Source organism: Rhinoraja longicauda, chromosome 18 (genome assembly GCF_053455715.1).
Source record: "Rhinoraja longicauda isolate Sanriku21f chromosome 18, sRhiLon1.1, whole genome shotgun sequence".
NCBI lineage: Eukaryota > Metazoa > Chordata > Chondrichthyes > Rajiformes > Arhynchobatidae > Rhinoraja > Rhinoraja longicauda.
In genome coordinates, this window is record NC_135970.1 from 7988172 (window position 1) to 8016134 (window position 27963).

Below are 27963 nucleotides of genomic sequence, written 5' to 3' on the forward strand. Positions count from 1 at the left end.
AGTAAAGTGTTCCCTAAACTCAATAATCTGACCTCCTGAGAATTACTTTCATCCAGACCTTCAAATATCAATTTAATTCAGTATTATATTTTACACAATTGGTTTCTTCTAGATCTCTGGGCAGCCCACCATAACTCTAAACTTTCTGTGCACTTTGAGATAAGCCCCCTGGTTCCAGAGTTCATATAATCTCTAGCATGATTTTTGGTATTGTGGAGATTTATTTCCAAAGGAAACCATTCATGAACCTTATCCACCAAAAGCAAAGAACATGAGGAAAGATGACTTATTGCAATTATACAGGACCACACCACAATCACTGTGTACTGGTTTGATTTCCTCATTTAAGGAAGGATATTCTTGTGGGGAAGGAAGAACAATGAAAGTTCACAAGGTTGATGCTTGGAATGTGAGATTAAGCAGATTAACTCCAACCTCTCTGGAGTTTAGAAAAATGAGAAGTGATCTCTGAAAAATATAAAATTCTTATATATTAAAAGCAGCCATGATATTTCACCTGGATAGGTTTTCTTAAACCATGAGTGACACTCAAAATAAAGAGATGGCCATCACAACTGAGATGAGAAGACATTTCTTCAACAAAAATGTAGTAAATCTTAGGAATTCTTTACTGAAGAAGAGGGTTGTGGAATCTTGGTTGTTGAGTATTTCCCATGATATGGATCAATAGATTTTTGGATATTAAGGGAATTAAAAGTGAATGGGGTAAGTGAAGTAAATGGCACTGAGGTAAGAGCCTTGATCTTACTGAATGGTTAAGCAGCCACAAGAGACTGAGTCTACTCCTGCCTCTATGTTCTCCAGAGTAGATAAATACTAACTATGCTGGGATTTTCTGTAATTCCTTGAATGCCTGTCATTCCTTCCTGAACAAATGGCATCAAAATTGCCATTGTATAAAAGACCAAATGCTGATTAGCTTCCTTTAATGATACGACAGTAGTGATTCTTGATCTCAAAGATGGTACATGCAGATCACTCTATGAGACCACAATCTGCAACCTAATGTAATTCATTTAGGTGGTCATGAGGTCATAAGGGATAGGAGTAGAATCAGGCCATTCAGCCCATCAAGTCTACTTCGCCATTCAATCGTGGCTGATCTATCTCTCCCTCCTAACCCCATTCTCCTGCCTTCTCCCCATAACCTCTGACACCCGTACTAATCAAAAATCTATCTATCTCTGCCTTGAAAATAAGGGAAGTTCTCAACATTTATTTATCTTTCCTAATTTCCATACTTTATGTGTCATGTATCTGTCCAGATCATCTGTTATTTGATCTGCCTGTTGCTTGCTGAAAGGGGGGATTGGTCACTGAGCATTAGCAAATAAATTGATTATTTTCTTTTATTTCCCAAGAATGATCTGAACCAAGTTTCAGGGCACGAGCCATGACATATAAACCATCTCAAATTCCACATAATAGTCCACTAACTGTGATTATAGTCCACTAACAAAATCTTTATAGAGCTGAATCTTTCAACTTACCCTTTTTCTGAGGAAACCGAAACAAAGGCACGTTTATGTCTACCAACCTCGTAAAACTTTATGCACGTAAAAGTGGAAATCTCAAGCAGAGATATTTTAATTAGTTGTCTCTGTGCATTATCTACATTTAAAGAACAAAACCAATCAACAGACTGTACTTAACTTGATTATTGCAAATGTAGTTGAACAGATATTTCATAATTTACACTTTATACGATATGATGGCACTTTATCCCAGGTGGGAAATTGGTCTGCCAACAGTCATAAAACACAAGATTCATGTGACAAGTGACTGACGAGTGGAAAGCCCAGGATTGAGGATGTTTGAAGAATGGGGAAGGGGGTTGGGGGGAGGGGGAAGGGGAGTCAGTCTACTCCACGACAGAAGGGGGAGGAGATGTACATTTTCATAGCCACAGGGAAGAAGAATCTCCTGTGGCGTTCTGTGCTGCATCTTGGTGGAACCAGTCTGTTGCTGAAGGTGCTCCTCAGGTTGACCAGTGTGTCACGGAGGAGGTGAGATGTATTGTCCAAGATGCTCCGCAGTTTGAGGAGCATCATCCCCTCTAAGACCATTTCCAGTTAATCTAAGTCCACCCCCATGACGGATCAGCCTTCCTGATGAATTTGTTGATCCTAATGGCGTCCGCAGCCTTCGCCCTGCTGCCCCAGCATTCGACAGTGAAGAAGATGGCAATGGTCACCATCGATTGGTAGAAATCTGCAGCATCTCACTGCAGATGTTGAAAGAGCAGAGCCTCCTAAAAAGTACAGACGGCTCTCTCCCTTCTTGTACAGGGCCTGTGTTCTTGGATTCATCCAGTTTACTGTCCAGGTAAAGGTACTTGTACACCTTGGTACGTACTCCTTGGTAAACTGCACATCCACACCCTTGATGGAGACAGGGGTGTTCCTCTCTTCCTAAAGCCGACCACTAACTCCTTAGTCTTTTCAGTGTTGAGCTGCAGGTGATTCAGTCCACACCACTCAACAAAGTCATTGACTCCACCTCTGTTTTCAGCTTCCCTCCCCGATTCAGCCCACAATTAGATGCAGCCCACAATTAGAGTAATCCGAAAACTTCTGCAGGTGGCAGGAATCTGAGTTGTATCTGAAGTCCGAGGTGTAAATGGTGAACAGGAAAGGAGAGAGGACATTCGCCTGTGGGGTCCCTGTGTGACTCACTACCATGTCCGAGACACAATTCTGTAGCCTGACATACTGTGGTCGTCCAGTCAGATAGTTGGTGATCCAGGACACCAATGGAGCATTCACCCGAGAAGTCCAAAAACATGACTCACAGTGCTTCCCGGCTTATCCAGGTGAGCATGGGTACAATGGAGCAGGTGGATGATGGCATCCTCAACCTCCATCTTTGTTTGGTAAGCGAACTGTAGGGGGTCTAGGTAGGGTTTAACCAGCGGTCGCAGGTGAGTGAGCAACAGCCTCTCCAGGGGCTTCATGATGTGTGAAGTCAGCACCATCAGACTGTAGTCATTGGAGGAACTGGGACCTGTCCTCTTTGGTACAGGAACCAGACAGGATGTGTTCCACATCACAGGAACCTTGCCCAGGCTCAGGTTGAAGATATGCTGGAGTACGCACAACTGGCTGGCACACGCCTTGAGTACCCTAAGGTTGACATCATCGGAACCTGTGGCTTTGCCTGGGCGGAGTCTGCTCAGCTCTTTCCTCACCTGCTCAGCCTTGATGGTAAAGAAAGGGCAGAGAAAGTGGACCAGGGGGATTGAGGGGGAGAGTCTGTCAGGGAGCAGAGGGGAGGGTGGGCAGAGGTCCCACCATCAAATCTATTAAAAAACAGGTTTAGCTTGTTCTGGTTACCGGTTAGATCTGGCTGCTATTTTACAAATTTATCATTTTGGTCAGTCTCTTTATGGAGTATAGGTTAATTAATATAATAAATGCAATCACATAACTAAAGAGGAAATAGCTAAACATTTAGGAAAGATGAAAATAATTAACCTTATTCAACATGGCAAACTTCATCAAACTGCATAATTGTTTGGGGTGAATCATTTGTCTGAGTACATACATGGATTGCGATTCTTGCCGTTTTATGAAAGGTAAATTATGCTTGACAAATTTGCTCAAATTCTTTGATGATGTTACAGGGAGCAATACTAGAAGGGATTGTACCTGTAGTATATTTAGATTGCCACATTGGAGGCCAAGCCATAAGTTAAAAACCTAATTGTATCATTGGAATTCTGTCAGAATTAATTGAAAACTGGCTATTTTATAGAAAACATTGGAATAAATAGAAGATCGACATAAAATGTTGGAGTAACTCAGCGGGACAGGCAGCATCTCTGGAGAGAAGGATTGGGTGACGTTTCGGGTCGAGCCCTTTCTTCAGACATAAATGGGTTATTCTCAGACTAGAGTCATTAGGTTGACCCTCGGGAAAAGACAGGTATCGAGAAATGGCATAGATGAGGAACTGAGGCTAGCACAGATCAGCCTTGATCACTTTAAATGGTGAGGTAGGCTTGAATAACCTGATGACCTACTCTGCTCCTATTTTCTTGTATCCTTGTGTAAATATATATTTCCAGCACTACACAGAACTGAATAGAAAAGTTACCCTATTGTACATTAACGCTTATAGGAAAAAACAGGTCATTTTTGATGTCCAAAACAAAATAATAAACAGGGACATTGCTTGCTTCTGAAGTTGAAAAATGTTCAAACTTCATCAAACTGCATAATTGTTTGGGGTGAATCATTTGTCTGAGTATGGATTGCCATTCTTAAACTGACTTTGATATTGAAAAACTGGAAAATGTAGCTCCGCATTGCTGGAGGAATAGTTTATTCACAAAGGTATAAGCTGCATATTAATTTTCTTCTGTGTAATATTCGATGCAGTACACTTAGAATATCTTTGCAGGGCTGCCAGTAGCAACCGAAGTAGGATTGCATTCCAATACATCAAGAAAACATTACTGATTTGTTCTATAGGGTTCGGACTCCATTGGAGATCCACTTTTATCATTTGGTTCATTGATATACCCGGTCTCACCAGTCAGAACAGCACAAATTCTCACCAAGAATTTATAACTTTGAAACAGACTTTCAGCCCAAGTCATAGAGTGATACAGTGTGGAAACAGGCCCTTTGGCCCAATTTGCCCACACCGGCCAACATGTCCCAGCTACACTAGTCCCACCTACCAGCATTTGATCCATATCTCTCCAAACCTGTCCTATCCGTGTACCTATCTAACTGCTTCTTAAATGTTGGGATAGTCCCTGCCTCAACTACCTCCTCTGGCAGCTTGTTCCATACATCCACCATCCTTTGTGTGAAAAAGTTACCCCTTAGATTCCTATTAAATCTTTTCCCCTTCACCTTAAACCTATGTCCTATTGTCCTCAATTCACCTACTAATATTTACTCATACAAATATTTCACATTTCAGACAAGAGTCTCTGTGCATCTACCTGATCTATTCCTCTCATATCTTATACACCTCTATAAGATCACCCTTCATCCTCCAAGGAATAGAGTCCCAGCCTACTCAACCTCTACCTATAGTCAAGTCAAGTCAAGTTTATTTGTCACATACACATACACGATGTGCAGTGAAATGAAAGTGGCAATGCCTGCGGATTGTGCACAAAAAAGAATTACAGTTACAGCATATAAATAAAGTTAATAAAGAGAAGACAAAATTTAGTCCCTGGAGTTATAAAAGTTGACAGTCCTGATGGCCTGTGGGAAGAAACTCTGTCTCATCCTCTCCGTTTTCACAGCGTGACAGCGGAGGCGCTTGCCTGACCGTAGCATCTGGAACAGTCCGTTGCTGGGGTGGCAGTGGTCCCTCAGATCCTCTTGTCCTGACAATATCCTCATAGATCATTTCTGTACCCGTTCCAGTTTGACAACATCTTTCCTATAACACGGTGCCCTCTGTATTACTCCATTATAGTATTTATTTTCCATGCGCCTCATCCTGAAAGTCTTCGACAAACCCCAACACTTCTGTTCTTCCTCAAGTGCTCAATAACCAGCCCCTTGAATGCACCTGTGGTACCAAGTCACAAGCTTATAGCACTGTTGTAATTGCAATCAGGCAGCCTCTGCAAGGATGATGGGCATTGGATGAGATAAGTTTTGGGAATGGAATTCAGGTGGAAATGTGTTCCTCTCCCAACAATGTTATAGCCTGAAGGTTTAAAGCAGAGCAAGTTAGCCAAGGTACTGGAGGTTGGGGTTCATGGAATTGTATTGCAACAAGGTATGTATATGTAAAGGTGCAATACGTAAAAAAATCGGAGAGGATATGTCAGAAATGTGAAATATTTATGAGTAAATATTAATTGTATAAAACCATTACTTTGCAGGGCCCTTTGATATACAAGCTGATGGAAATCTGCAGCCACCAGTAATACTTTTCCCCAAATAACTAGCATGAACCAATTTAAAAAAATTAAAATATTATCTTCATTCAGGATGCACATTACTACTGGTCACATATCACAACTATAGCACACCCCCTTTCCATGGACACCTGGGAAAAACGTAGCCTGTAAAGAGGAACAGGCAGTGAGGAAGGATAAATACCTAAATGGCCTTCTGCCTTGACTAGTGACGGTCCATATTTGTCAGGCCCAGGAGATATGATGACTGGACCACAGGGTGGCCAGAGATCAGGATTGTAGACTGAAATGTAGTCAACATTTGTGGAGTAGATCCTTCAGATATTGAACCTCTTACGTAAATGGAAAATGGACTTGCCCAAATCACAAAAGTCTCAGAAAGCTTAGAAGTCCATGCAAATGTTTAAAATGTCAAAGTATTGTACTGCTCGTGTTCAACAATGTCCAGTCTGGGTCTCTAAAGGAAAAAACAGGCCTGTGAATAGGGATCTTCTCCTGATCGCAGAAGAGCAAAAAAAAGCAAGGATTATCCATCAGCATCTGGGTGCAAGAGCAGCCCATAAACTAGATTCATCCATTGAATATTAAGTGACATGGAGGGTGATGTAAGAAATTCTGAAAAAGATGAGTAGTTTGTAATATTTTTAGCCCAAGAGCTTACATATTGGAAAAACATGTTGGAAAAAGATGCTAACTTATGTTAGGAGGCAATAAATAGATTTATCATGATATTTAGTATTTAGATGTTAAAGCAAACATTTGGGGGTGCTAAACTAAGCCGAGGGCAATAAAACTGATCAGGTAGTGACCTTTATTGTGCCTATTTGTTGGACAAATGGGAGAGAGGTTTTCTAAATAACAGGGAACATAAGATTAAAGATAACTGGGGAAAGACAAAGATGAAAGGCTACAGAGATATTGATCAATTAGGAATTATTTCAAAAATGTAGAACCCACATGTAACCCTGTTGGCATGAGAATATAAAATTGCAGTGTGTGCGATGAATCTTTGAAACACGTTGGGTTCTCCCAGAGTCCTTCAGTGCGTAATGTTAAGGCCTTGAATAAACCAACTTGTTTGAGAAACACATCACTGCCCTACTAGATATTCATTGTGTCAGTTCCTATCTGAGCCGTAATTAAGGGCAAATGGACCCCATGTGAACACCAGATTCACGGTACATGTTAAACCCCAAATTCTCTTCTCCAGAGGGGATTTATGAGAGAAGGCTACGTCCAGATTTCCTGATTGGGGAATTCAGCAAATTGCTGTTGACCACTGGTTAGTCATTGCATCAGACTGCGGTTCACCACTTTCGGAACCTATATATAAAACACACTTTATATAAAACACACTTCCACGACAGTGGACCTTTTACTTCCTTCACAACGAGACAGTTTTTTTCTGTTGGCAAATGTTATTCTTGTCTCTGTCAGGAAGTTGCTTTTTTGTATTAGGATCTAGGCATAGTCTGTGATGTTGTCACCCCCTTGACAGAGGAGACTCCAGCTTAGAATAAACAGAGATAGAGATCGGTCAGATTGTGCAGGAGCAAGCATCATGACATTTGGAATGTCAGCAACACTGATACTGGTGCCTTATCAGATTTATGTCAAAGCCTGTAAAATGCTGAAGTCACCTGTGTTAAGATGACCCAAGTATGCAAAGGTCCTCTTTTTGCCAGTATTGTACTAATGAAAGGCTATGGACCTGAAATGTCATCCTTGTTTCTCTCTCATCAGATTCTGCTTGATTGCTCCGTACTTCAAATAATTTTAGTTTCATTTTAAATTTACATCATCAATTTTATTTTGCTCCTATCCATCGCTGACTACACAACTGGACATGGATGTTTATTACAAACTTACCGCCTCCCACAGTTATCTGGACTACACTTCCTCCCACCCTGCCTCTTGCAAAAACGCTATTCTCTCCTCTCAATTCCTCCGTCTCTGCCGTATCTAAGATGAGGCTTTGCATTTGGGATATCCTCTTTCTTTAGTAAACATGGTTTTCTCTTTGCTGTCACAGATAGATCCCTCATCGACAATTCCTCTGTGGCTCATAGTTCTGCTCTCACTCCCCCTCCCCCCCAGACAGAACAAGGATTAAGTTCCCCTGGTCCTCACCGTTCACTCCGTATCAACACATCATCCTCTGACATTTCCGACAACTCCAATGCAATCCTACCACCAATCACATCTTCCCATCTCCACCCTTCTCGCATTTGTGCAGAGGCCGCTCTCTCCTCAATTCCTTCGTTTACTCATCCCTTCCCACCCAAACCACCCCCTCCCCAGGTATTTTCACCCTCTAAGGAGATGTAACACCTATCACTATATCTCCTCCCTCACCTACATCCAGGAACCCCAGCAGTCCTTAGAGGCGAGAAAGAGGTTTACGTGCACCTCTTCTAACCGCTTCTACAGCGCAATGTGTTCCCGATGTGATCTCCTGTACATCGGTGACGAAGCCTAGACTCACTGATCATTTCGCCGAACACTTGTGCGCAGACCATCAAGACCTGCTGGATCTTCCAGTTGCTAACCATCTTAACTCCCCTTCCCATTTCTATACGAATGTTTTTGTCCTGGGCCTCCTCCATTGCCAGAGCGAGGCCACACACAAACTGGAGGAACAGCATCTCACATTACACTTGGGTAGCCTACAACCCAACGGTATGAACATGGAAATCCCAAATTTTTGGTGATCTCTACAAGTTGGACAGCTTGTAGAAAGTAGCTCAAAGCATTTGAGAAATGTTACCAACATAGTATCTGCAAAATGCTTCAAATATAGTGGCAGGATAAATGAGCCAATGTTAGCAACCTCTCCCAGGCCAACATCGCCAGAGTCGAGTCTAACACTCAGTTAGCTGTGTTAAAAACCAGACTACAAAAACAAAGATTCTATTCCAAGCTTTGTCACACCAGGAGATTGTCAGGTTGACATAAGAGAGATTCAACAATACTTTAAAAAAATCCTTGAAGAATTGCAATGCCCTCGTTGACACCTGGGAATCTCTTGCCCATGTTCAATCAAAATGGAGAATGAGAATTTAGTATGGCACTGAGAACCTTGGGTCCATGTGTCCGCAGCACACAGAGGCTCAGTGTAAATGATGGAAAAAGCACAGCACCTCTCAAATTGCAACACATACAGCCCATTAAACTCCTCCTACCTCATCAGTTCACTTCAGAATGCACAGAAACGGAGTGGAATCTACCCCAAGGGATCATTAAAAAATTGATAGCACTTGATCCTCCAGAGCATATGGCTTTTGCAGCATTTGTTTGCTGCTGCCAGCGACAGTTGTGTGTCACCTCATATTAAAGGAGAAGCGCTGTGTGTCACCTCATAATAAAGGAGAGAAGAGTATACCAGTGTGCCTGTTTGCATTTTATGGTTGAATAAATGGACATACTAGTCAACCATGAATGTATAACTGAACAATATGATAGTGGTTAGTGCAGCAGTGTTTACTGGATCCTATAATTACAACATAGGAGAGATGATCGATAGAGATTGTGGCGAAATATCAGATGGAGAATTGTGAGTACAGTTGTGAACCTTTTATTCATTTTTATTTATACTTGTACATTAGTTGGCTGATATATTACTGAAGACAGTACTCTAGGTAGACACAAAAAGCTGGAGTAACACAGCGAGTCAGGCAGCATCTCTGAAGAAAAGGAATAGGTGATGTTTTGGGTTGAGACCCTTTTTCATCCTAAAAGTCAGGGGAAAGGGAAACGAGAGATATAGACGGTGATGTAGAGAGATATACGAAATGATACGATAAACTTGATTCATCCCCGGAGGGAAATTGGTCTGCAAACAGTCACAACACATTACAAGGTGCACAGCGCCTAAACCGGAATGAACCAACAAACAAACAAACGCAGACTTATCCCCTGGGCAGAAGCTTCTGAAATTACAGTGAAAGATATGCAAAAAAGTAACGATGATAAAGGAAACAGGCCATTGTTGGCTGTGTGTTAGGTGAGAACGAGTTGGACAATGAGACTCAACAAGATGACTTTGAAGCTGGTACGACTTTGGTGGGGGAGGGATGGAGAGAGAGGGAATACAAGGGTTACTTGTAGTTAGAGAAATCAATTATCATACCACTGGGTTGTAAGCTGCCCAAGCGAAATATGAGATGCTGTTCCACCAAAGTGCTCTAGATGTGGCTTAACCAATGTCTTACAAAGCAGGACCATAACTTCCCTGATCTTCTGTGCCTCAATTATTGAAGTCAAATCTTTCATATGCCTTCTTCACTACTTTACCGACCTCCGCTGCCACCATTTAGGGATCCTTTGACTTATACACCAATATTTTCACTAACATAAGGGCGGCATGGTGGAGCAGCAGTAGAGTTGCTGCCTTACAGGGCCTGACACCCAGGTTCGATCCTGACAACGGGTGCTGTCTCTTTGGAGTTTGTACGTTCTCTCTGTGACCACGAGGGTTTTCCCTGGGTGCATCGGTTTCCTCCCACATTCCAAAAATGTACAAGTTTGTGGGTTAATTCGAGATGGATTCTTAGAACAGCTTGTACTGGAGCCTACCAGGGAGAAGGCAATTCTGGATTTAGTGTTGTGTAATGATCCTGATCTGATAAGGGGACTAGAGGTAAAAGAGCCATTAGGAGGCAGTGATCACAACATGATAAGTTTTACTCTGCAAATGGAAAGGCAGAAGGGAAAATCGGAAGTGTCAGTATTACAGTATAGCAAAGGGGATTACAGAGGCATGAGGCAGGAGCTGGCCAAAATTGACTGGAAGGAGGCCCTAGCAGGGAAGACGGTAGAACAGCAATGGCAGGTATTCCTGGGAATAATGCAGAGGTTGCAGGATCAATTTATCCCAAAGAGGCGGAAAGACTCTAAGGGGAGTAAGAGACACCTGTGGCTGACAAGGAAAGTCAAGGACAGCATAAAAATTAAGGAGAGCAAGTATAGCATAGCAAAGAAGAGTGGGAAGACAGAGGATTGGGACTCTTTTAAAGAGCAACAAAAGATAACTAAAAAGGCAATACGGGGAGAAAAGATGAGGTACGAGGGTAAACTAGCCAATAATATAAAGGAGGATAGCAAAAGTTTTTTTAGGTACGTGAAGAGGAAAAAAATAGTCAAGGCAAATGTGGGTCCCTTGAAGACAGAAGGAGGGGAATTTATTATGGGGATCAAAGAAATGGCAGACGAGTTAAACCGTTACTTTGGATCTGTCTTCACTGAGGAAGATTCACACAATCTCCCAAATGTTCTAGGGGTCGGAGAACCTAGGGTGATGGAGGAACTGAAGGAAATCCACATTAGGCAGGAAATTGTTTTGGGTAGACTGATGGGACTGAAGGCTGATAAATCCCCAGGGCCTGATGGTCTGCATCCCAAGGTACTTAAGGAGGTGGCTCTAGAAATAGTGGAAGCATTGGAGATCATTTTTCAATGTTCTATAGATTCAGGATCAGTTCCTGTGGATTGGAGGATAGCAAATGTTATCCCACTTTTTAAGAAAGGAGGGAGAGAGAAAACAGGTAATTATAGACCAGTTAGTCTGACATCAGTGGTGGGGAAGATGCTGGAGTCAATTATAAAAGACGAAATTGCTGAGTATTTGGGTAGCAGTAACAGGATCATTCCGAGTCAGCATGGATTTATGAAGGGGAAATCATGCCTGACAAATCTACTGGAATTGTTTGAGGATGTAACTAGGAAAATTGACAGGGGAGAGTCAGTGGATGTGGTGTACCTCGACTTTCAGAAAGCCTTCGACAAGGTCCCACATAGGAGATTAGTGGGCAAAATTAGAGCACATGGTATTGGGGGTAGGGTACTGACATGGATAGAAAATTGGTTGACAGACAGAAAGCAAAGAGTGGGGATAAATGGGTCCCTTTTGGAATGGCAGGCAGTGACCAGTGGGGTACCGCAAGGTTCGGTGCTGGGGCCCCAGCTATTTACGATATACATTAATGACTTAGATGAAGGGATTAAAAGTACCATTAGCAAATTTGCAGATGATACTAAGCTGGGGGGTAGTGTGAATTGTGAGGAAGATGCAATAAGGCTGCAGGGTGACTTGGACAGGTTGTGTGAGTGGGCGGATACATGGCAGATGCAGTTTAATGTAGATAAGTGTGAGGTTATTCACTTTGGAAGTAAGAATAGAAAGGCAGATTATTATCTGAATGGTGTCAAGTTAGGAAGAGGGGATGTTCAACGAGATCTGGGTGTCCTAGTGCATCAGTCACTGAAAGGAAGCATGCAGGTACAGCAGGCGGTGAAGAAAGCCAATGGAATGTTGGCCTTCATAACAAGAGGAGTTGAGTATAGGAGCAAAGAGGTCCTTCTACAGTTGTACCGGGCCCTGGTGAGACCGCACCTGGAGTACTGTGTGCAGTTTTGGTCTCCATATTTGAGGAAGGATATTCTTGCTATTGAGGGCGTGCAGCGTAGGTTCACTAGGTTAATTCCCGGAATGGCGGGACTGTCATATGTTGAAAGGCTGGAGCAATTAGGCTTGTATACACTGGAATTTAGAAGGATGAGGGGGGATCTGATTGAAACATATAAGATAATTAGGGGATTGGACACATTATCATATCATATCATATATCTACAGCCGGAAACAGGCCTTTTCGGCCCTCCAAGTCCGTGCCACCCAGTGATCCCCGTACATTAACACTATCCTACACCCACTAGGGACAATTTTTACATTTACCCAGCCAATTAACCTACATACCTGTACGTCTTTGGAGTGTGGGAGGAAACCGAAGATCTCGGAGAAAACCCACGCAGGTCACGGGGAGAACGTACAAACTCCTTACAGTGCAGCACCCGTAGTCAGGATCGAACCTGAGTCTCCGGCGCTGCATTCGCTGCAAAGCAGCAACTCTACCGCTGCGCTACCGTGCCGCCCCACACATTACACATTAGAGGCAGGAAACATGTTCCCAATGTTGGGGGAGTCCAGAACAAGGGGCCACAGTTTAAGAATAAGGGGTAGGCCATTTAGAACGGAGATGAGGAAGAACTTTTTCAGTCAGAGAGTGGTGAAGGTGTGGAATTCTCTGCCTCAGAAGGCAGTGGAGGCCAGTTCGTTGGATGCTTTCAAGAGAGAGCTGGATAGAGCTCTTAAGGATAGCGGAGTGAGGGGGTATGGGGAGAAGGCAGGAACGGGGTACTGATTGAGAGTGATCAGCCATGATCGCATTGAATGGCGGTGCTGGTTCGAAGGGCTGAATGGCCTGCTCCTGCACCTATTGTCTATTAATTGACCTCGATAAAATCGCAAATTGTCCCTAATGTGTAGGATCCTAATCGCTAATGATCAGGTTAGTAAATCTAATCTTTGTCCATCACATGCTTTACTCGTCTTGGCAGTCTCCATTGGTCGTTCACTTTTCTGGAATATTCCCTGAACCTTGTGCTGGCTGGGTCAGTCTCAGTTTTTATCTTCTTATCTTGATATATCAATTGCTCAGCCTGTAAAATTAGATAACTGTTCCCATAGTTGACTTGCACTAAAGGTTTCTAAGCATTTGAAATAACTACTGGTGGTGATGTAGGCAATACCTCTGCTTTGAGATCTGCAGATGTGACTGGAGTCTCTGCCTGTTAGGTTCAACTGGTGCTGATGCCCATGCAATTATCCTCCATAAAGGTGCATTAACGTGCAAAGCAGCACAAGAAGTTTAAAAACTGCTATTAATTTGAGAATAGCAGAGGCTGCTTAATTTGCTCATTTTGGTTTTAGGACCACAGAAGCAACCTGCAGTTCCACAACTGCCATCTCATTTATAATTGTGTATTTAATAGAGACTGTTGTTCAAACCTATTCAGTATGCCTTTTCTGTTCATGGCTAACTGAACCCACTGAGATGTCCTTAAATAAGTGTTTTGATAAAATATATAAATAATTAGGAATGCACTAACATCAATAATTTATTTTGTAAGTTAGACTTATCAAAAGAAATGAATGTCAATGAAAATAACATACCATAGTCTCTACTGAGTTTATATGGTACATAAACATTCCCATCTTCGGAAGGTGGCCATAAACAACTTCTTGGTGATTTCCTACACATCATAGCATTTCTAGAATTATCAACTAGAATGTCACCATACTGAATGGTTGTATTTCCTGTATGTTTCACTGAAAAATGAGAAAGACAGATGCTCATATTATTGAAATAATCTACCACCATTAAATATATGTTAAACATGAACACGTTAAACATGACCATATCAAAACTAGGTAATGACCATCTGTAACGGATCATCCTGCCAATTTAGCCAGTTGACCCACCTTTGATATGTCAGCTGACAAAACAAACATCAGATCTGTTTGTCATGTTTTTGCTAAAATGAAAGTTTATTATTGGGTACCATTTGTTAGTTTCCATTATTTGGAATGTGATTCAAATTACCCACAGAAAAGCCATAAATATCTTGTGACCAAACAGAATAAAACAATTAATTAAAAATGCAATCTCATTCATCACTCAATTGTTATCAATGAGTATAATAAAACACATTCTTCTATCTAGACATTGCTTCTTCTTCTGAATGAGGTGCCTAATCTTCATACATTGTGCCAGGCAATCCAATTTCTACATGTGGATCAAAATTATTATGGCAATGGAAAATTCTTCCCAGCTTCTTACAAACTTAAAATAAATGAAAACACCTCAGTGAAATGGGCATTAGTCTCAGTGAAGTTTGATTGTAAATTGTAAATGTAAATTGTAGTCTCAGTGAAGTTTGATTGTAAATTGTAAATTCAAGATGCTTAACTATCTCAAGATTAGGTCCATTCCAGTCTCAATTGTAGTCTCAGTGAAGTTTGATTGTAAATTGTAAATTGTAAATTCAAGATGCTTAACTATCTCAAGATTAGGTCCATTCCAGGGAATTTCTCAATTTCTTTGGAAATTTTACTGCTCTGTACTTCTGAAGCGGCACTATTTTAATGAAGCAGATAAAATGGATCTGTGGGTTGCAAAGAACTACTGTAAAGATTGTATGACTGAAAAGTAAGGACAATATGGGTCCTAACACACCACAAAAACATTATAAATTGACACCAACAGTTGGTGTATCTTTAAAGAGCTAATCTTGAAAATACTTCCAAGTTAAATGTCCAATCATGTTTACTTGATGCTGTTTGTGAGTTCTTGCATGGTTCCAATATCATTCAGTGCATATCATCTACCATTTGGACATGTTGAAGCTTTTGGGATTCAACAATTTCATGTTGCTCCCTTTCTCTGTTTGTAGCAGAATTGGCCAATTCTGTTGTTGGCTTATCCATTGGTCATATATTGACTCTGATTTTATCTCTCCATTGCCTGATCGACTGGAAACATCACACCTTCTCATTTTAGTTTCAGTTCTCAGTAATAACTTGGACTTACATTTACTGCTTTGATATCGTTTGTTTTCTCCGTCTCTAACTGACTTCATTCAATCTATTAATCAGACAACTTTATGAACGTTGTATCATTATAATAACCCTCAGAGAAATTCCCTTTTCCTTATCCATCTCCCTCCACCCTGCCTGCAACTTAAAAGTAACTTGTTTTTTCACTTTCCGACTTCTGGAGGTTCTTCAACTGAACGTTCCACTGATGCTGCCAGACCTAAGTGTTTCCAACATTTAATTTTTATTTCAGAATTTCAGTTTTATTCTTAATCTTAAAGAGTTACTAAATTCCGATTTGTGAATGCATGTGATACCACGAATAAACTTCAAAGGTGTGTATTTACATCACGTGGATAAAGAATGCTGGAATAATTAAATAGGCATTATGATATGGCTGGCAATCGTGATCACCCACAAAATAACTGATAGATTTTCCTTAACAGAACTGGTAATGTTTTCACAAACCTTCTGTTAACCAAATGATCAATCCATCTCTCAGCAAACTTCAAATTAAAGGTTTCTAACTTTCTCTGAACCGAAATGTTAACTATCTTACTTTTTCCATAGATATTCCGACAACCACTCGGAAGTGGCGCTGACAATGGCTGCCACGGTGTACTGCTCCTTGCTGTTTGGTATGTATTTGTTCGTTTGTGTTTGTGGAAATCCCACAAAGATCACTTTCATGAGAGAGGTACTCCTTAACATCAGACATACGGTACCTTCAAACATCGTTCCGAATCTCTCTTACTGGCTGGATTATTTGGACATACTCGTCGGCGGGCCTATGGCTAAGTTCAAGGTCTTGAAACGGAGGAGGACCCATGGGAAGCGCTCTGGAGCACTCACCCGACTCCGGCGACGAGGATTACGCACACCGCTCCCGAGTATATTCCTCGCAAATCTACGTTCTCTCAATAACAAAGCGATCGAACTACAACTCCTGTGCCACACTAACAAGGACTTCTCTCGAGCCGCTGCCCTGTACTTCACCGAGACCTGGCTGTGTGAGTCGACCCCGGACAACGCGCTGCAACTGGCTGGCCTTCAACTACACAGAGCGGACCGCACCGCAGAGGCAGCGGGAAAATCAAGAGGAGGTGGAAAATGCTTCTACACTAACCAGGACTGGTGCAGCGACATCACGGTACTGTCTAACTTCTGTTCCCCCAATCTAGAATCTTTCATCAACTGCAAACCCTTTTATTCTCCGAGGGAATTTACCTATTTTTTCTCGCTGGAGTTTATATCCCCCCCCAAGCCTATGTAAGTGAGGCGCAAATGCAACTTGCTGACCAGTTATTAAGGGTAGAGAGTGACTTCCTGGACTCCATGGTCATTGTTTTTGGGGACTTTAACAAGGCCAACCTCAGTCGTGAGCTCCCAAAGTACAGACTTCATGTTACCTCCCCCACCAGAGGGGAGAGGACACTTGATCACTGCTACTCTTCAATCAAGAACGCATATCGCTCTGTTCCTTGGGTGGCTCTGGGTCTCCCCAATCATTGTTTAGTTCACCTTATTCCGACGTACAGGCAGAAACTAAAATCTGCTAAACCTATGGTCAGAACAATGAAAAGGTGGACAAGCGAGGGCATTGAAAAACTACAATCCTGCTTTGACTGCAGATTGGAATGTGTTCAGGGAAGCAATCACAAGCCTCGATGAGTACACAGACACTGTGCCATCCTATGTCAGCTTTTGCGAGGACAGTTGCATTCCCACGAAGACCCGGATCTGGTTCAACAACAACAAGCCCTGGTTCACAGCAGAACTCAGACAGCTCCACCAGTCAAAAGATGAGGCCTACAGGAGCGGGGATACAGACCTCTACAGGCAGGCCAAGTACAAGCTGAGAAGAGGAATCAGAGCTGCCAAGGAAAGGTACTCTGAGAAGCTGAGGAGCAAGTTCTCAGCTAATTACTCTTCTTCAGTTTGGAATCCCGTTTGGAAGGGCTTGCAAGAAATCACTAGCAACTAGAGGAAAACCATGGACTCATGGACAATCGTCAGCTGACCAATGACCTGAATGAGTTTTACTGCGGGTTCGAGAAACAGAAACATAATCCTGGGATCCCCCCCCCCCTCCCCCCCAATCATCACTTCACATGTACTCACAGACTGACTCCAGTTTGCAAAGACTGGACCTTTCCCCACCCACTCTTCCCCAAGCAGCAATTCACACGTTCTCACAGCCTGACTCCGTTCTGAAAAGACTGGACCCTTCCCCAACCACTCCTCCCCAAGCAGCAATTCACAATTACTCACAGACTGACTCCAGTTTGCAAAGACTGGCCCCTACCCCCCCCCCCCCCCCCCCTCTGCAATCACCAATTTCCACATACAGCCTGACTCCAGACTGGGCCCTCGTCCACTGCCCAACATCAGTCTGGCCACTTCTCCATCTCCACCAATAGAAATTGCGGAGGTGGAGAGGCTATTCAAGAAACAGAAAAGCCGGAAATTTCCAGAACCGGACAATGTTTCCCTCTCTACCCTCAAGCTCTGTGCCGAACAACTGGCACTGATCTACACAAACATTTTCAACCATACCCCTGCAAACCTGCACTGTCCCTGCCTGCCTGCACTGTCCCTGCCTGCTTCAAGGTTTCCACTATTGTCCCTGTACCCAAAAAGACAAGGATCACTGGTCTTAATGACTACAGGCCTGTCACACTGACCTCTTTAGTCATGAAGAACTTTGAAAGACGTGCTGGCCCAGCTGAAAAACATCACAAACCCCCCGCTGGACCCTCTGCAGTTTGCAAACAGGGTCAATAGATCGGTGGATGTCGCAGTCAACCAAGGCCTGCACTTCATCCTCCAGCACCTAGACCGCAAGGGGACCTATGCCAGGATTCTGTTTGTGGACTTTAGCTCTGCATTTAACACCATTGTGCCAGAGCTACTACACTCCAAACTCTCCCAGTTGACTGTGCCTGAACCCCTCTGTCAGTGGATCATCAACTTCCTGACAGACAGGAAGCAGCATGTGAGGCTGGGAAAGCACATCGCAGACCCGCAGCATAGGAGCACCGCAAGGCTGCGTACTCTCCCCTCTCCTTTACTCTCTCTACACCAACGACTGCACCTCCACAGACTCCTCTGTCAAGCTCCTCAAGTTTGTGGATGACACAACCCTGATTGGACTGATCCAGGATGGGGAGGAATCTTCCTACAGATGGGAAGTGACACAGCTGCCGTCCTGGTGCCATCGCAACAACCTGGTGCTCAATGCTCTTAAGACAGTGCAACTAATTGTAGACTTTCGAAGAGCTCCCCCTCCCCACCCCCCACTCACCATCAACAACACCACAGTCACATCTGTGGAGTAATTTAAGTTCCTTGGAACCATTATCTCCAGGGACCTTAAATGGGGGGCCACCATCGACTCCACAGTCCAAAAGGCCCAACAGAGGATGTACTTCTTGCGGCAACTGAGGAAACACAATCTGCCACAGGCAATGATGGTCCAATACTATACTGCTATCATTGAGTCCGTCCTCACCTTCTCCATCATGGTCTGGTTTGGCTCAACCACCAAGCACGATATCCGGAGGCTGAAACGAATCATTCCATCAGTTGAGAAGGTTGTTGGCTGCAACCTTCTCCCCATTGACGAACTGTACATTGCAAGGGGCTGGAAGCGAGCGGGCAAGATCATCGCTGACCCCTCTCACCCTGGCCACAAACTCTTTGAAGCACTTCTCTCTGGAAGGCGACTCCGGACTGTCCGGATTTTTTTCCACAAATAGTAGTTCTACTCAATAACCAAAGTCTGTAGTCTCTTTTTTGCTCTGGTTTATTTTCACCCACATGTTTAGACCATAATGTTGGATCCTTATTGTTTTAATGTGTTTATGCTTTATTCTTAATTGTTAACTGTATGTTTGTGTTGTCATTTGTGAGCGGAGCACCAAGGCACATTCCTTGTATATACACATACTTGGCCAACAAACTTATTAATTCATTCATTCATATGGCCTGACCTGCTGAGTGTTTCCAGCATTTACTGTTTTCTATTTTCATTTCAAATTCCCTGCATTGCAGTTTTTCTAACTTTTTGGAATTGAAATTCTTTCTGCATTCATCTTTCAGGTACACAAAATCATTGCTCTTAAAACATTAGCCTAGCTGCATGGTACATTCACTGAACGATATTCAGGTTAACCAGGGGATTTCACTGATTTGCTGCTGTGCTTTTTTATTTCACCACATAGTATATGGTGAATTTAATTTTGTTAGTATATTAATAGTATTGCTCTTGTGCTGATGCCTTAGATTTTCTAGGATGTGTTACTAGCTAGATTACTATTTCTAATTAGTCATTCGTGCATGTAGTCACTGCTAAATCACATTTGTATCCCCTGTCCCCATGCACCCATTGCAGAGCTCTGTAGGAACCTTTTTAAGAGTGCAACCTCAGGTAAAAGTACTGGCATTATTTGTATAGACATACACCAGATACATACTTTTGGAATAAAGTCCTCATCAATGATAAACAGTTTAGTTGATATATTGCCACATGCCTGTAACTGACAATGCTTCAGACAAATGGGAAGTAAGTCAAAGCTTAGTGGTTTGTCATTTTGGTGTCATCAAAATTAGGGCTGACATAATTACAAGAAGGAATAAATGAATTTTTGCAAAGCTCAGTGGTTGGAAGAATCCAGAGGCCAAACACTGACAGAACTTTATTCTTTTGTAAATTATGGCCAATATAGTTGGCAACAGATTTTACTGCAAATGTCTCGCTACCTCCTGCAATAGACAGAATCTCCTGACATAAATGTTCACTGTATTCAGGAAGTATATCCTGTCTGTGCAGCCTTCTAAGAGCATTTATATTTGTAATTAGCTATGTTTAAATTTTGAACAAACTTTTCAATCTGAAATTTTGTAGCACAGAATGAAACAATTTAGTTTATTACTTGTGTACTTTCTGATATAATTGTTCATTTTATCCTCCTTGCTTTCCTAATCACATAAATAAATGTTAATTTTTCACTGTCCTGATCCCATTAAAAATTACAGAATTTTGTTCCACCAAGCCAACATTACTTTACCTCAAAGTAAAACTGTTAACTTTACACTTAAGACTCACTCTTCCCCTTAAGTAAAACTTTCCATCCTGATCATTATCTTAATGAATTACTTTTAATGACAGTAATTTTTAAAACTGCTTTAAAGTGCACAATAACATTTAAAAATCCATGCATTTAAATTTCTAAACTTTCTTACATAGTTCTTTATTGGCTTTCAAAATGATACTGAAGATATCAGGTTCATTAGTTTCCCTTTGCAACTTGTTCAAGTCATCTGAAATTGAAAATTTAAAACATCATTTAACCATCATTAATGTCTCAAATTTCACAATATTTGCATACAATAAACATTCCCATTATTTAATTTTAGTTTTTTTTAGTATTGGAGATACAGCATGGAAACAGGCCCTTTGGCCCACATAGTCCACACCGGTCATTGTTCACAGTAGTTCTATGTTATCCCACTTTTCTCATCAACACCCGACACAATAGGGGCAATTTTACAGAGTCCAATTAACCTACAAACCCATATGTCTTTGGGACGTGGGAGGAAACCAGAGCATAAACCCATGGGGTCACAGGGAGAAATTATTCAGACCCCTTAACTTTTTTCACATTTTGTTACGTTACAGCCTTATTTTAAAATAGATTTTTTTTCAAATCATCAATCTACCCATAATACCCCATAATTTAAAAAAAGAAAAAGGGTATTTCAACATTTTTGCAATAATTAAAAAGAAATAACTGAAATTTCACATTTACATAAGTATTCAGACCCTTTACTCAGTACTTTGTTGAGGCACCTTTGGCAGCTATTACTGTCTCAAGTCTTCTTGGGTATGATGCTACAAGCTTAGCACACCTGTATTTGGGTAATGTCTCCCATTCTTCTCTGCAGGTCCTTTCAAGATCTGTTAGGTTGCAGGGGGAACATCGATACACAGCTATTTTCAGGTCCCTCCAGAGATGTTCGATCGGGTTCAAGCCCGGGCTCTGGCGGGGCCACTCAAGGACATTCACAGACTTGTCACAAAGCCATTCCTGTATTGTCTTGGCTTAGGGTCGCTGTCCTGTTGGAAGGTGAACCTCCGCCCCAGTCTGAGGTCCAGAACGCTCTAGAGCAGGTTTTCATCAGGATCTCTCTGTACTTTGCTCCATTCATCTTTCCCTCGATCCTGACTAGTCTCCCAGTTCCTGCTGCTGAAAACCATCCCCACAGCATGATGCTGCCACCACCATGCTTCACCGTAGGTATAGTATTGGCCAGGTGATGAGCGGTGCCTAATTTCCCCCAGATGTGATGCTTGGCATTATGGCCAAAGAGTTCATTCTTGGTTTCATCAGAGAATCTTGTTTCTCATGGTTTGAGAGTCCTTTAGCTGCCTTTTAGCAAACACCAAGTGGGCTGTCACGTGCCTTTTACTGAGGAGTGGCTTCCGTCTGGCCACTTGACCATAAAGGCCTGATTCGTGGAGTGCTGCAGATATAGTTCTTCTGGAAGGTTCTCCCATTTTCTCAGAGGAACTCTGGAGCTCTGTCAGAGTGACCATCGGATTCTTGGTCACTTCCCTGACCAAGGCCCTTCTCCCCGATTGTTCAGTTTGGCCGGGCGGCCAGCTCTATGAAGAGTCCTGGTGGTTCCAAAGTTCTTCCATTTAAGAATGACGGACGCCACTATGCTCTTCGGGACCTGCAATGCTGCAGAAATTGTTTTATACCCTTCTTCAGATCTGTGGCTCACCCTGGTGAGCTTGCTCCACTCGTGGAACTCTGTCCTGATGACTGTAACTTCTTCACCTCACCTAGGCTCTCCGGACGCGGTGGGGGCTTAGCCACTGTGTTTAAGAAACATTTCAACTGCCGCCTCCTGAACGCTGATCATTTCTCCAGTTTCGAGGTGCAACTAATTAAAGTAGGCCTAGCCTATCCCCTCTTAATTGTTCTTGTGTATCGCCCACCAAAAATGCATAAGGACTTCATCACCCAATTTGCTGATCTGATTTCTAGCATTTTGCCCAAATTTGACCAGATCATGATTCTTGGTGACTTTAATATTCATGTTTGCTGTCCCACTAAGTGAGTGAATTTATGCACCTGGTTGAGTCCTTCAATCTGACTCTTCACACCACGGGACCCACTCACAAGTTAGGCCATACTCTCAACCTAGTGTTATCGTCCAGATTCCCAATCAACAACATTGAAACTACTGAAGCCTGTCTATCGGACCACAGCGCTATCATTTTTGACGCATCTCTGCCTTTATCTCCCGCAAAATCTCATCTCCCTGTTCGCTACTCCCGCGACATAAATTCATTGACTGCCAGTAAATTCTCCGAGGCTCTCACAGCTGCCCCCAACATCTGCACTATTGAGGCCTCTCCCCCCCATCTCAGCACTGAAGATCTCGCCTCTTTATTTAATATCACTTGCTCTTCCATCCTGGATTATATCGCTCCCCTTAAAATGAAAAAGCCTAAGCCCAAAGGTCGGCCGTGGCTCAATGACACCACCAAAGCCCTAAGAAGGGAGTGCAGAAAATCAGAAAGGAGGTGGAAATGTGACAAGCTTCAAATTTCCTTCGAAATTCTGAGAAACAATCTTCTCAAATACCAGGAAGCAGTAAAGTCTGCTAGAGCACAATACTTCTCCGACCTTATTTCCAAAAACTCTCATAACTCCAAGGTCCTATTTAGAACAATTACCTCTGTCATATGTCCCGCCCCCAGTACCAGCTTAGTTGGGTCCCCTGCTAAGTGCGAAGAATTCGCTAAATTTTTCACCAACAAAGTTGAGAACATTAGAATGAACATTTCCCCTCCCACCCGTGACCTAGCTGTCTCACTAGTCTGTTCATCTAAATTGGACAGCTTCCAACCCGTCACTCTATCCTCCCTTGCAAAGCTTGTCTCCGCTATGAAGCCTGCAACCTGCCCCCTTGATCCTGCCCCCACTGCCCTTCTGAAGGATGTCATTGCAATAGCCGGTCCCAGCATCCTCTCTATTATCAACAGTTCTCTGGCAACTGGCACTGTTCCAACCCGTTTCAAGCACGCGGTGGTCCAGCCCCTACTGAAAAAACCTAACCTAGACACCACCTTGCCTAGCAACTACAGACCCATTTCCAAACTGCCATTCCTGTCAAAAGTCCTTGAAAAGGCAATTCTAAACCAATTAGTGCCCTACCTGCACCAATACACCATCCTGGAAAGTTTCCAGTCAGGTTTCAGAGCCCACCACAGCACAGAGTCTGCCTTGTTGAAGGTACACAACGACCTGCTTCTCGCCATCGACACCGGCGACTGTGCAATCCTGCTCCTTCTCGACCTCAGCGCAGCGTTCAATACAGTGGACCACACCATCCTTATTGACCGTCTCCAGTACGCGGTTGGCATTGATGGCACTGCCCTGAGCTGGTTCGCTTCGTACCTCAAAGATAGGAGTTTCGCCATCAACATAGGCAGTTATTCCTCTGCTCCAGCTAGCCTCTCCTGCGGAGTTCCACAAGGCTCCATCCTAGGCCCCATTCTCTTCTCTCTATACATGCTCCCCCTTGGCCAAATCATTCAAAGGCACGGCATTTCTTTCCACTGCTATGCCGATGACACTCAGCTTTACCTCCCCCTGAAACCCAACAACCAGTCAAATTTAAACAGCTTCTTACACTGCCTTGAGGACATAAAATGTTGGATGGCACAGAACTTCCTCCAATTAAATGAGAGCAAGTCTGAGGTCATCCTATTCGCCCCCCCCCCCCCCCCCCCCCCGACTCCATCAAATCGATAACAGGCAGTCTTGGAAGTCTTGGAAGTCTATCCTGCCTAGTCAAATCGCATGTCAAAAACCTCGGCATGATATTTGACTCTGCATTAAAATTTGATAAGCAAGTCAACGCTGTGGTAAAAGCCAGCTTCTTCCAACTTCGAACCATAGCTAAAATCAAACCTTTCCTCCAATTCGACGACACAGAAAAAATAATTCACGCTTTCATTTCCTCCCGCCTAGACTACTGCAACTCCCTATACACTGGGATCAGCCAATCTTCCCTGTCCCGCCTGCAACTGGTCCAAAACGCCGCAGCGAGACTCCTGACGGGTACCCGTAAAAGGGACCACATCACCCCGATTCTGGCCTCTCTCCACTGGCTCCCTGTACGGTACAGAATCAACTTCAAGCTCCACCTATTCACGTATAAAGCCCTAAATGGACATTCCCCCCCCTACATCAAAAATCTTCTAACCCCCCTCTCTAACTCCAGGTCCCTCAGGTCGGCCGACTTGGGGCTACTCACTATCCCACGGTCTAGGCTTAAGCTCAGGGGTGACCGCGCTTTTGCGGTTGCAGCTCCTAGACTGTGGAACAGCATCCCTCTCCCCATCAGAACTGCCCCCTCCATCGACTCCTTTAAGTCCAGGCTCAAAACCTATTTCTACTCCCTAGCGTTTGAGGCTCATTGAGGAGGCGCTGTGAACTGTTTGCGTGCTACTGTATGTTTCATTTTTTTTCCTTAGTACCTAATCAGATGTACAGCACTTTGGTCAACGTGGGTTGTTTTTAAATGTGCTATACAAATAAAATTGACTTGACTTGACAATCCTGTCTCGAATGTCTATGGACAATTCCTTTGTCTTCATGGCTTGTTTTTTGCTCTGACATGCACTGTCAACTGTGAGACCTTATAAAGACAGGTGTGTGCCTTTCCAAATCATGTCCAATCAATTTAATTTTCCACTGGTGAACTCCAAACAAGTTGTAGAAAAATCTCAAGGATAATCAATGGAAACAGGATGAAACTAAACTCAATTTTGAGTGTCCTGGCAAAGGATCTGAATACTTATGTAAATGTGATATTTCAGTTATTTCTTTTTAATTACTTTGCAAACATTTCTAAACACCTGTTTTCGCTTCTTCATTCTGGGGTATTGTGTGTAGCTTGATGAAAAAATAATTTAATCCATTTCAAAATAAGGCTGTAACGTAACAAAATGTAGTAAAAGTGAAGGGGTCTGAATACTTTCTGAATGCATTGTAAACAGCCCTCATTATGATCATATCTGGATCTCTGGCACCATGAGGCAGTGCTCATGATGCACCATTGTGTCGCCTTTTTTCTAAAGGACTCAAGAACCCAACCCTTAACAGCTGAACCAGTGCGGGTTAAAGAGGCCAGGATAACACTAATCCAAAGATAGACACAAAATGCTCATAGGAGGCACAAAATGCAGAACAGGCAGCATCTCTGGATGGAACACTAATCCAAGTAGTTATATTATATTTAAAGATCTGCAACTCATGCAGCACTGACAGAGTGTATTTCCGTTTGTTTGCACACCCATCTACCCGCTACATGCCTTATTAAAACATAATGCCTCAATTGGTAAAAGCACTGTGATAAAAGAAAACTGTGATAAAAGATTCACATTTAATGGCTCATTCATACCAAGTTAATTTATCAAACTGAAACACACAAGGTCTTCAGGGCAAAAGGAAAGTACCAGGCAAGGGTTTCCCTTCTAATTACTATTGAACCCATCATTATCATAGATGATTATTTGGTTGGAATCCAGAGAATTGCTGCAGTACAGCGATATTGAGCAGAGCACTAATCATCACTGTGAGCAGAAGAAGTTGAGGAAACCATGCTAGTTTCTCATAAACCTGCAAATGGTTTTTTTTCTGTTTGATATAGTATGTATGAAGATATTTTACTATGATTCTGATGAAAATATTCTATTCATGCTCTCCCTGTGGAAGTGCTTACCCTATTTGGCCCCAACTCCTTATACGTTTTGTTACCAACCTCCTATTATTTTAATGATAAATGTAATGTAGAATATTAATATATTATTTTATCCACATCCATAACTGAATTGACAAACATAGCACTTCTTAATTTTTCTCACTGCAATTCCTGATTTAGCTTGATTTTAATTTTAGTTTTCAGATAAGTAGTCAACTCATTCACTGAACAACAATATTTTATGCATACACATACTAAAAAGTCATTTTCAGCAATACCTACATTACATTTCCTTACAAGGCCAGTCAATATAGTGGCAAGGACTCCTTACAATGAGAATTCACATTTCTTTTGTCCAGACACTGCAAACAGGACTGAAAATGTACAGAGTTAAGCTAGAAAATTATTTACTGTGTGAGTTTTGAGTTCACTTCAAGTAAGCTATCTGATCACCCTGATATGGATTCTATATCCTAAGAATTTTTGTATCATCCTCTTTGTACATGGTGCTGAAGAAGGTACTAAACAAGAAGGTTCCCAGCTTGACAGCTGCCAATTGCTGAAATGTCAGGGAGTATGGGAAGATAATGAGTTTGAGATTAACCAGTGGTTCTGCAGAATGCAACCTGTCCTTTGAAATGATCTGGACAAGAGGCAGTGCTGGGTCTTTCCTGAAAATTTGACTCTTACCTCTTCTCCAGTAATAAACTAGCAAATAGCAGATTCAGTTCCTCCATATGCAGTTCAGTAGAGCTGCTGCCTCACAGCACCAGTGATCCTCATTCGATCCTGACCTTGGGACCTGTCTGTGTGGAGTTTGCATGTTCCCCCTGGGACTACTTGGGTTTCCTCTAGATGCTCTGGTTTCCTCCCACATCTCAAAGACATGCAGGGTTATAGGTTAATTGGCCTTTGTAAGATGTATTGAGCTCTAGAAATAGTGGACGCATTGGTCATCATTTTCCAATGATCAATTGATTCAAGATCAGTTCCTGTGGATTGCAGGATAGCTAATGTTATCCCACTTTTCAAGAAAGGAGCGAGAGAGAAAAAGGGGAATTACAGACCAGTTAGCCTGACATCGGTGGAAGGGAAGATGCTGGAGTCAATTATTAAAGAGGTAATAACGGTGTATTTGGATAGCAGTAAAAGGATAGCAGTAAGTCCAAGTCAGCATGGATTTATGAAAGGGAAATCATGCTTGACTAATCTTCTGGAAATTTTTGAGGATGTGACAAGTAAAATAGATGAAGGGGAGCCAGTGGATGTAGTGTATCTAGACTTTCAGAAAGCCTTTGATAAGGTCCCACACGGGAGATTGGTGAGCAAAATTAGAGCACATGGTATTGGGGGTAGGGTGCTGACATGGATAGAGAATTGGTTGGCAGACAGAAAGCAAAGAGTAGGAGTAAACGGGTCCTTTTCAAAATGGCAGGCAGTGGCGAGTGGAGTGCCACAAGGCTCAGTGTTGGGGCCGCAACTGTTTACCATATATATTAATGATTTGGATGAAGGAATTAGAAGTAACACTAGCAAGTTTGCAGATGACACAAAGCTGGGTGGCAGTTTGAACTACGAAGCGGATATGATGAGGTTGCAGGGTGACCTGGACAAGTTGAGTGAGTGGGCTGATGCGTGGCAGATGCAGTGTAATATAGGTAAATGTGAGGTTATCCACTTTGGCGGCAAAAACAAGGAGGCAGATTATTATCTCAATGGTGTTAGGTTAGGTAAGGGGGAGGTGCAGCGAGACCTGGGTGTCCTTGTACACCAGTCACTGAACTTTGGCGTGCAGGTACAGCAGGCAGTGAAGAAAGCTAATGGCATGTTGGCC

The 27963-nt window shown here is 42.7% G+C and overlaps 2 protein-coding genes across 2 annotated transcripts in view; one reads left to right on the top strand and one right to left on the bottom strand.

Annotated features, from left to right (window-relative positions):
• Positions 1 to 27963, top strand: part of LOC144602227 (tetraspanin-18-like) — a 305930-nt gene that overhangs the window by 56765 nt on the left and 221202 nt on the right. The window lies entirely within an intron of this gene.
• LOC144602465 (astacin-like metalloendopeptidase) overlaps positions 1 to 27963 on the bottom strand; it is an 81483-nt gene that overhangs the window by 40628 nt on the left and 12892 nt on the right. The window contains exons 3-5 of the mRNA XM_078415612.1: positions 20589 to 20666; positions 13923 to 14078; positions 1512 to 1632 (exon numbers count right to left, since the gene is read on the bottom strand). Coding sequence (XP_078271738.1) covers positions 1512 to 1632; positions 13923 to 14078; positions 20589 to 20666 — 355 coding nt within the window. The remainder of the gene's footprint in view (positions 1 to 1511; positions 1633 to 13922; positions 14079 to 20588; positions 20667 to 27963) is intronic.